Source organism: Ascaphus truei, unplaced genomic scaffold, assembly GCF_040206685.1.
Source record: "Ascaphus truei isolate aAscTru1 unplaced genomic scaffold, aAscTru1.hap1 HAP1_SCAFFOLD_545, whole genome shotgun sequence".
Classification (NCBI taxonomy): Eukaryota; Metazoa; Chordata; class Amphibia; order Anura; family Ascaphidae; genus Ascaphus; species Ascaphus truei.
In genome coordinates this window covers 129,386-139,929 of record NW_027456876.1, presented here as the reverse complement: position 1 = coordinate 139,929, position 10,544 = coordinate 129,386, and the positions used below count along the sequence as shown (strand labels likewise).

Below are 10,544 nucleotides of genomic sequence, written 5' to 3'. Positions count from 1 at the left end.
TGGTGATTTAACCATCTACATTTGCATACATGCTTTAATATTTAGAGGTGTAATAGGTCACGATAATACAATAAACTGCAGCTGTATCTCTCTATGTATAAATGGCTAGCCCATAGTATATTATTGCAACCACCTGCTTATATATAGTGCCAGTAAGGACATAAATATGCTCTTCGTCACAATATTAATAAGTGTGGAGTGTAGAAAAACGACCACAAGACTAAATATAGTCTGCATAGCATAGATACAAAATAGCATCATGTGTCCTAAAGTCTAAATAACAAACTTCAATGATCAAAACGTTACATGGAGTAGCCCAAGCACACACAATTGAGTAACATTGTATTGAGCATGAAACGAAGCTTCTAATGCATGCTAATATCCAGCAAATGTTAACTAGCCTGACAACCTGACCAGCTGAGACGGCTGTATGTATCACCAGAGCAGAATAGTTTCTGCAATTAACTCCTTCTGTATAATATCACCAAGTGGTAATAGATCTGAATTGCACACTTCAGTATTCCAAGCAATATAGCACACAGATTGGTTACATAGCATTCAAAAATTCCCATGTCAATATTTATCACAGATTGAGTATCAATACTTAGCACATATAGGTAGATGTTGCAGCGTGACTGTCTGGAACAGCTGTTAATCTAGCCTGAGCAGAGTGAATCCTACAAATGATCTCCTCATATTCACGCATAAAGGCAACATCGCGATCACTAGTGCTCAGTATTGGATGACGGCACAGCACAATTTAGCCAGGAGAATGAAGCTATACAACCTGATCTTGTCAGTGAGGGACAGAAAAACTACCGCAGCCTCTCATCATTGGCGCCACCGTCGTAAAACCGGAGAGGGAGAAAGTGCTACACAGGTTTTGTATAAAAAACCATACAATTTTAACCAAAGAGAACAAACCAGAAAAATACAAAGGTTACTGTGACCCAGGCAGTGGCTTCCAGAGTGTTTACTAAAACAATTATTCATATGTATAATCTAACAAACATGGAAGGTGTATCAATTTATAAGTGTGTGAAAGGGTCTTGCACATCTTGAAGTAGGTAGCAGCACATTGCTATGCATATGAAGAGAAAGGTCTACACATCCTGCAGTAATGTGGCAGCAAATTGCTGGATGTGTTGTGCAGGAATTAAAAACATATCATGGGCAGGATAGCAATCTCCTGTTAAGAGGAAACTTCGCTTCACACAATTTGGTTAACGATTATGGTCACAAAACATTGCAGTTCCTATAAAGAGTGCTAATAGGAACATTACAGCACATGGTTACATAACAACCCACAGGCTGACTAATGACCTATTCATCCATTAATATATACATATTATTTGATAACTGAAATACAACTTTATAACACATCACAATTCTGTTATAAAGCTTAAAAAAATATTTGTTTTATTGTTACATTATTAAAATATTTACAGTAATTCATATGATGTGTATGTTACTATGAATTTTTTTCTTCTTAGAAAACATGTTACATACATAGAATTCTAAACTAATCATTTGCAGAACAGGTGTAATACAGGGTTTTTAATCTCCCATTCAATAACAAATATTCATATCTGACAATTAAATAATACAGAGCTCAGTACGGGGGTAATGGAACAACATGACAGCAATGCAGACTTTTGTGCTACTTATACATATATAGTGAATCCCCAGACCATCTTTATATATTGGTATGCACTTTATTTGAAACTGATACTGTACAATAATATGTTCTTTGTGTCACTGTATGAGGATGGAGGTGGCACATGTAGTCTGAGCAAAGTAAAAGTGACAGAAATAGACAGATATGAAGACAATCTGGCAAATCCCATGATACAGAGCCGAACTTTCACCCATTATTCCTAATTGTGTTTGTACTTTTCCAACAACAAAATGATACCACAGTGAAGAGAATATAATTCCTTATAAATGAAATGCAAGAAGGGGAATTGTAGTAATAATTAGAGGATAAAATGCCCTTTTCTTGCAGCCTCAGAAACACAAAGTCAGAGCAGTGTTTGTGATCCAGGTGGATGAGAGACAGGGGCCGGGCACATTGATGATAACCAATGAGAGAGAAGCTCACTCCGACCACTAACCAATCACAGAGCAGCAGGCTCTGTATATAACTCCGGGCAGCTCCCCACCCCAGTATAACTTTCTGTCACTGTGTTCCGGGATTTTACCTGCTGCAGCTGAAATGGCCGAGACCGCTCCTGCGCCTCCTGCTCCTCCAGCTGAAAGCGCCGCCAAGAAGAAGCAGCCGAAGAAAGCGGCGGGAGCCTCGAAAAGCCGCCCAGCAAAGTCCGGTCCCAGCGTGTCCGATCTTATAGTGAGAGCTGTGTCCGCCTCTAAAGAGCGCAGCGGGGTCTCCCTGTCCGCTCTGAAGAAGGCTCTGGCTGCAGGAGGCTACGATGTGGAGAAGAATAACAGCCGCCTGAAGCTGGCTCTTAAGGGCTTGGTGAGCAAGGAAACCCTGATCCAGCTGAAAGGGAGCGGAGCCTCCGGATCGTTCAAGCTGAATAAGAAGCAGCTGGAGAGCAAGGAGAAGGCGGCCAGGAAACAGGAGGCGGGGAAACCCAAGAAGCCAGCGGCAAGGAAACAACCCGCCAAGAAGCCAGCGGCAAGGAAACAACCCGCCAAGTCCCCCAAGAAGCCCAAAAAGGCTCCTGCGGGAGTGAAGAAAAGCCCGAAAAAGGTGAAGAAACCTGCGGCCGCCAAGAAGGCAGCAAAAAGTCCGAAGAAATCTAAAGTTGCCAAGCCCAAGAAGGCTGTGAAGAGCCCGGCGGCTAGAAAGGTTGCAAAGCCCAAAGCTGCTAAGAGTCCAGCTAAGGCCAAGGCAGCAAAGCCCAAGAGGGCAGCAGCTTCTAAGAAGTGAGACCGAGAACTTCAGCCTCTTACAAACACAAAGGCTCTTTTAAGAGCCACCACAACCCCACAAAGAGAGCTCTGCACATAATGTGTAACTTAGAATGTGTCTCCATCTTATCACATGCAATGGTTTGTTTTACACCGGAGAACAGGCAAAGAAAATAAACCTAGTATGGGCTCTGACACCAACTGGATGTGAAATGAAATAGATACAAAATCAACTCTTTATTAACCAAAATTAAAATGATGGGTTTTAATACGAGTATTAAACGCTAGGATCCTAAGGTCTGAACACTGTTCAGTGTTCTGGATCAGTAAATATGACTGCGAGTAAACCTCAGTGTGTAACAAGCAGTGGTGGACTAGTGGATAAATCAACTACTGTCCCCAAGGAATCAGTCATGTGGTCACTGTAACGGACTACCGTAGAGCTACAATCAGTGTAGTTGCTGTATCAACCCAGATCCTAGCCTGGTCTGCCTCGTTGGCACAGCGCACTATATAGATAGATATCCAAATCAGCAAGTGAGGATACTACTATAATGTGGTGAAAAGAGACCTCGCCTCATTAGTGTAAACAGGTATTCACCCTAGGCCAGTGTTTGCCATTAGTGATTTGCAGCTATCAGTACTTACCTAAGAGCACACCCTGTAAGATTTGTTCCTTACCTCAGATCCTTATAAGGACTGTTGTTTAGTGTGTTACTTGAATCTCATAGAACACACTACTACTTTAGACCCGGAACCTATACAGTTCATTGTGGAGGTAACAATACTAGATAATTATGTAGTTAGGGTACAATGGGTGCTAAACAATGAGCAAACAGACAGGAACCTATCAAGTATCAAGCACAAAAGTTCCCATAAAACTTCAGTTTGATCTCCGGAGGCACATGAAAGTGACGTAGGAGGGGGAGAATTACTACTTTCTATGTACAACATATGAAATCAGACTAGCCAGGTTTCTTTTTAGTTACGTGTGCCTATATATAGCGTACAAAAACGATTGTATGTGTATATAAAACATCTTAAACTTATATGCACAACTACCGAATATGCCTTTATCTATATTGTGACGCCTAAAAGGGATGTGGATACGTCTCCTTTATAATTCTCTATATGGAGATCACTATACGTATCTGTTAATATTGATCTATTAGCCAATTTGATTGATAATTTGGTGGCTCTGAAAAGAGCCTTTGTGTTCTGGGTGTAAATGAAGTGGGTGCAGTTAGCCTAAGCTCTCTCCCCTCTGATCCTGCGGGCCAGCTGGATGTCCTTGGGCATGATGGTGACTCTCTTGGCGTGGATAGCGCATAGGTTGGTGTCCTCGAAGAGCCCCACCAGATAAGCCTCGCTGGCCTCCTGCAGAGCCATGACGGCCGAGCTCTGAAAGCGTAGATCAGTCTTGAAGTCCTGGGCGATCTCCCGGACCAGGCGCTGGAAGGGCAGCTTGCGGATAAGCAGCTCGGTGGACTTCTGGTAGCGGCGGATCTCCCGGAGAGCCACAGTACCGGGCCGGTAGCGGTGAGGCTTCTTCACTCCGCCGGTGGCCGGAGCGCTCTTTCTGGCAGCCTTGGTCGCTAGCTGCTTACGGGGAGCCTTTCCTCCGGTGGATTTCCGGGCGGTTTGCTTGGTCCGGGCCATCCTTTGCTGTGACAGTGATCCTCTCCGATCCTAACCTAACTCTGACTAAAAATCACTGACCGTTCTGTTCTGACTGACAGATTAAATCTGTCAGTGGTGATATTGGATACCGAGGCTTGAGCCTCATTACTCCAAGTTCTCTTGTTGAGTGTATTGTCGCACTCTTTAGGAAGCTTCTTGATCTGTGTTACTTGCCACAGTTGAGTTGGTTTCACAGGTTCAGCGCTGTGATGGGTCGTGGGTAGCGGTCAAATGGGTTTGCAGAGATCGCAGCAAGCTTCTTGATCAGCGGGTTTGAGTTCTGGTCCAGTTCCTTGTAGAATTTCTTGTTGAGCTTCTTTAGATGTTCATCTAACATCTCGATACCCAGTTCCCTATGAAGGTCTGCTATTCTTGTAGGAAGTGGAGCGTTGGACGCAATCCGCAGCGCCTTGTTCTGTAATTTTTGGAGAGATGATCTTTGATGTTGGTGGCAACCACTCCACACCGGGGAGGCGTATGTCATTGTGGGTCTAATGATCGCCTTGATCACATTGACTTTGCTCTTGATGGGCATGGTCCTTGTCTTCAGCAGAGGGTACAGTGCTGCCAGCTTGGTTGTTGCCTTCTGTTGAATCTTCTCAATGTGGTTTCTCCAGCTTAGTTTGCTATCTAGGATTACACCTAGGTAAGAGCTGTTTGGCTCCCATTTGACAGCCTCTCCGTTGAGGGTGATTGGCGGGTGTGCCTTGATCCTCTTTTTGGTAAACAGTGTAGCTGTAGTCTTGCTGGAGTTCAGTCCTACTTGCCAGTCGCTGTACCATGTTGATAGCATGTCTAGTGCTTTCTGGATGTTCTTAGCTACTTCTTTCTCTCTGAAGGACTGGGAGATGACTGCCACATCGTCTGCGTAGAGTGCCAGTTGAGTCTTGTGGAGGTCTGTGGGGATGTCATTCATGAAGAGGTTGAAAAGGAAAGGTCCCAGGACTGATCCCTGTGGCACGCCAGCGCGGATGGGGCGTGTTGTTGAGAGCTCTTCCCGCACAGCCACGTGGAATGTGCGCTCCCGCAAGTAGCTTGCAGTCAGCTTAATCAGGTAGTTTGGGAATTTCAGGTTGATCATTTTGTGCAGTAGTCCTTCATGCCAACCTCTGTCAAACGCTTTGGCCACGTCCAAGAAGACAACTCCAGTTGATTTGTGGATGTTGAATCCATGGCTTATTATGTCAACGACTCGCAGCAGCTGATGGTTGGTTGAGTGGTCCTTCCGGAATCCAAATTGCTCCTTTAGTAGAATGTTTTTACCAGAGGCAAAGTGGCGGAGGCGCGTAAGAATAACTTTCTCCAGGAGTTTCGACAGTCCAGAGAGCAGGCTTATCGGACGGTAGTTTGCAGGATCCCTCCGTGGTTTTCCAGGCTTTGGAAATACAATGACCTTGGCTTCCTTCCAGGATTGAGGAAAGTGCTGGAGCCGCATGCATGCATTGAAGATTTCTGTGAGGCATTCCATGGCTGCCGGCGGAAGCTTCTTGATGGCCAGGTTGGTAATTCCGTCACTTCCTGGTGCTTTGCCATTTGCCAGCTTTTCTGCAAGTTGCATTATCTCAGTCCTGGTGCATCCTTCAAGGGTTTCCGCTTCGGTCTCTGGTAGGTGCTCGGTAAGATGCCTGTTAACTCCTTGCTCAACTTCCCGTGCTATTTTGCTGGCTTGGTTAGGCCTAAAAGTTGTCTCCAGTGTGTCAGCGAGAACCTCTGCCTTGTCCTTGTTGCTACATGCCAGGTGGGTCTGGCCCTGGATCGGTGGATTAGGCTCCTTCTTCCCGGTCAGGCGTCGGGTCATTCTCCAAACAGAGTTGTCGGATTCCTTCAGCTTGGCTGCTGCGGCCTCCCACCTCTCCCCCCAGTGTTGGCTGATTTGCTGTCGCAGTAGTCTGGCAAGTGAGTTGTACTTTACCAGAAGGTCAGGTGTGCGGAACTTCTGCCACTGGCGTCGGGCCCTGTTTTTCTCAGCAATCGCTTGCTTGATCCCGCTCGGTAGGTCGTAGATGGAGCAGCGTTTGGGCATCTGTTTTGGGACGCTGTGCTCTATTGCATGTTGGACTGCGGTAGTAAAGGTGTTAACAGCATCATCAATGTCTCCGTTGGTGTCCAAGGGGCGGGGGTTTGTGATGTTGCTCAACTCTTCTTTGTACAGGCTCCAGTTCGCCCTGGTGAAGTTGTACCTGGGTGTTTGCTGGTGGGTTTCCATCTCGTCGCCAACAGTAATGGTAACTGGGTTGTGGTCTGAGGTCAGTTCCGCCAGGGTTTCCAACTGGACAGAATGTTTCACGTTCTTCAGTAAGACAATGTCCAGGACATCCGGTGTGTGGCTTGCAGTGCCTGGGTAGTGGGTGGGTTCTGTAGGGCCAGCCACTACAAAGTCACTCTCCTTTGAGTAAGCAAGAAGAGCTTGTCCTCTGGAGTTTGCTGTCCTTGAGTTCCAGCACCGGTGTTTGGCATTTAGGTCTCCCCCGATGATGGTTGGGACAGTGGAGTCCAGCAGAGCTTCCAAGTCTCCCAAATGTAGCTTCACCTTAGGGGGGCAGTAGGTGGCAATTAGTCGCAGTGGTCCTGTTGCAGTCTTTACCTGTACTCCAGTGGCTTCAATACTCCGGAGGGGTGGTAGTGCAATCTCATTATGGCTGACCCGTGTGTTAACAATCACAGCCGTCCCACCACCTCTGGCTCCTGTTGCCCGGTCGGTACGGTATACCCTGTGGTTCGCCAGGCTTAGTTTTTGGTTTCCTTGAAGGTGGGTCTCCGAGAGCAGAGCTGCGCATACATTCCTCGATTCCATCAGGTGAAGGAGTTCATCTGTCTTCTTGCTGATACCATTTGCATTCCACATCACGATGACAGAACTGCGTTTAGATGTTGCTGCCATGGTGGTTAGTTTCTGTGCTCCTGAGAAGGGCCGGGAGAAGATTCGCTATCATTGTCACAATGGGGTGAATATCCATTATCGCAATAGCGCTCGCTATTTTAAGGATGATCTCTAGCCAGTTTGTTGGGCTTGCGGTTCCGCCTGCGGGGTCCGGGTTGGCCGCCTCAACGGGGTTGGTGGATGGTGTCCTGAGAGTTTCCGCGTAGGTCTGTCCGTCTGGGTTTTGCATCCTCTGGGTGGATGCCGTGCCTAGGTCTGGGATCAGGTGTTCTGTGGTCCTCTGTCTCTCCGGCGCCAGGCGGGGAAGCTGGTATTGAGTAGTGGGTGTCTTCCTTGGTGCCTGCTCCATCAGGTGGGGTGTCCGCTTTTCCCGTTCCTCTTGCTTTGCTTTTGTGAGGTACGGGCAACCACGGTAGCTTGCCGGGTGTGGGCCTTTGCAGTTTGCACATGTCGCCGGCTCCTTCTTCCTATCTCGTGGGCATTCCTTGGAGTTGTGGTTCTCTCCACAACACACACAGCGTGGCTTCTGGTGGCAGAATGCAGAGGTATGCCCGAGCCGTTGGCAGTTGAAACACATGGTTGGGCCTTTTCTGCCCTTTGGCGCTTCTGTGGTTACCACACAGCTACAGAGCTTGGTAATCTTGGTAAGATCTGCAGGCTGGCTCTCCGGGGTTTCTGGCAGTGTGACAATAAACAAAGGGAACTTCTTGGTCTTGTCCACCGGGGATGTCAATTGGGCTACGCTCTTGACTGGAAGTCCATGTTCCGCGAGGTCGTGGGAAATCTCCCCCACGGAGGCGTTTGCTGGTAAGCCGCGAATTACAAATTTCTGGGGCTTTAGGCGCGTCAGTGGGAAGGTGTAGTATTCTATGCCCTGCTTTGCAAAGCAGTCCGTTAAGCTCCGGTAGTCGTCCACAGTTGTGGTAGTGATCTTTGCGTGGTTCGCCCGTGGTTTAACTACAAACGGGGAAGTGCAGTGCTCGGTGAGGATGTCGACAAGGTCCTTGTGGGTCTTCATATTCCTAACCATTACCGGTGGTATGCGAATCTTTTTGGGTGGGAGTGCAGTCTCTTCATCGTTGCACCTGGGCCCTGAGCAGTCATCGGCATTAGCAAGTGGCTCGAAGCGGTTTGATGTTTTGATGCCTTGGTCTTCCTTGTGCTTCTGCATCTTTGTCTTTGCTACCGATGGAGGGGAAGAACCATTGGAGCTATCAGAGTTTGCTCGCCCTCTCTTCTTCACTAAAGTGTAGTCCATGTCTTCTGCAGCATCATGTATTGCAGTCTCCATAGGTGGCACATTTGCCTCTGCCATAATAAGGCGCAGACCAGAGCCACGCACCCGCACGGCGGCGGGCACACGGCACAAATCAGAGCCACACGCACGGCGGCAAGCACACTGCACAAATCAGAGCCACGCACACGGCGGCGAGCACACGGCACAAGTCAGAGCCACACACCCGCACGGCGGCGAGCACACTGCACAAATCAGAGCCACGCACACGGCGGCGAGCACACGGCACAAGTCAGAGCCACGCACCCGCACGGCGGCGAGCACACGGCACAAATCCGAGCCACGCACACGGCGGCGAGCACACGGCACAAGTCAGAGCCACGCACCCGCACGGCGGCGAGCACACGGCCCAAATCAGAGCCACGCACCCGCACGGCGGCGGGCACACGGCCCAAATCAGAGCCCCACACACGCACGGCGGTGAGCACACGGCCCAAAGCACGCAACGCAGGGAGCAAAAGCACACGGCGCAGGGGGGGGCACGGCACCAAGTTCAGGGGGGGCACAGCACAGAGCGCAGGGGGGGCACAGCACAGAGCGCAGGGGGGGCACAGCACAGAGCGCAGGGGGGGCACAGCACAGAGCGCAGGGGGGGCACAGCACAGAGCGTAGGGGGGAGCAGAGAGCACAGGGGGGAGCACAGAGCACAGGGGGGAGCAGCACAGAGCACAGGGGGGCACAGCACAGAGCGCAGTTCAAAAGACTCAATCAGACTCCTATCTCCAATGACTACTGGACTCCAAGAAAACTTGGACTGAAGTCTGGACTGACTACCGACTCCAATGACTAGTAATAAAGAAAAAAAAAAAAAAAAAAAAACTAAAAAATCAGGAAAAGTGCTAGGTATTTATAGAAGATGGATCGCTGCGATTGGCTGCTTTGTGACCCGCACCTCGCTCTGATTGGTTCTAGGAAAACCGTTGGGATTTTCAAACATCCCGCCTAATCTAAGTCCGAGATCGTCCTAATTAAGTTAGGATATATTTAGCGCCTGAAAGCAGGACAATGAAAAAGATGTATTGTAATAACATTAGTGTTTGCACAGATCCAGCACAGAGCTCTCTGACACGGAACATGTATTTATACCAAACATACAAATGATCTTTAATCGGTAAAATGAGGGTTTTTCTTTCCCGGTTCTTTATTGGTTCATCTTCTTATAAAGTTTACATTGTGTTATTATAAACCCGAACACAAAGACACAAAGACAGCGGAGCAGCGCGGCTCTTTATTTTTATTTAAATTCGCGCAGTTCATAAATCACCACACGGTGGCAGTGCTGCGCTATAAATGAGGCTTCAATAAATGTATACTCGCTGTCACTGCTGTGTGTTATCTGGTCAGTTCCTAACGTGGATCTTTGGGTTCCCTCTAATGCTCCAGTTACATTACTTTCCTCTCAATCATAATACCAAGACTATATATTTATATACACAATCTGTTATAATTTTTTCCTATTTATTTAATTACCTCACTGCTTATGAAATATTAAATAACAATGTAAATCACACTTACAAAAGCTGATACATTTAAACATAATCGGAACTGTATATTCATATCTCCATTTTTTCTTTGTTCTCAGAAAAATATTAGCCTTTAAGCAGACTATTTAATTATGTGTTACATGTTGCTATGTTTTTACATCAATTTCCAATGTTTATCTATGTCACAATTTAGGCAGACCTGGATAGGGTATATTTCCATTGATTCAACGTGTGCGTATAATCAACACTGGCCACAGGTGACTTGTTAATAAGAAATGAGCATGCTGCTATTGCTAAACCCTGCAACACTCATTAACTAATAACAGATGCA

The 10,544-nt window shown here is 47.4% G+C and overlaps 2 protein-coding genes across 2 annotated transcripts; one reads left to right on the top strand and one right to left on the bottom strand.

Moving 5' to 3' along the window:
• Positions 1-2,198: 2,198 nt before the first annotated feature.
• LOC142485300 (histone H1-like) lies at positions 2,199-3,545 on the top strand. The gene has a single exon (XM_075584332.1). The coding sequence runs from the start codon at positions 2,216-2,218 to the stop codon at positions 2,891-2,893; it is 678 nt and encodes a 225-aa protein (XP_075440447.1). The 5' UTR covers positions 2,199-2,215; the 3' UTR covers positions 2,894-3,545.
• A 543-nt stretch (positions 3,546-4,088) lies between these two features.
• Positions 4,089-4,583, bottom strand: LOC142485297 (histone H3). Its single transcript, XM_075584327.1, has one exon. The coding sequence runs from the start codon at positions 4,531-4,533 to the stop codon at positions 4,123-4,125; it is 411 nt and encodes a 136-aa protein (XP_075440442.1). The 5' UTR covers positions 4,534-4,583; the 3' UTR covers positions 4,089-4,122.
• Positions 4,584-10,544: the final 5,961 nt, after the last annotated feature.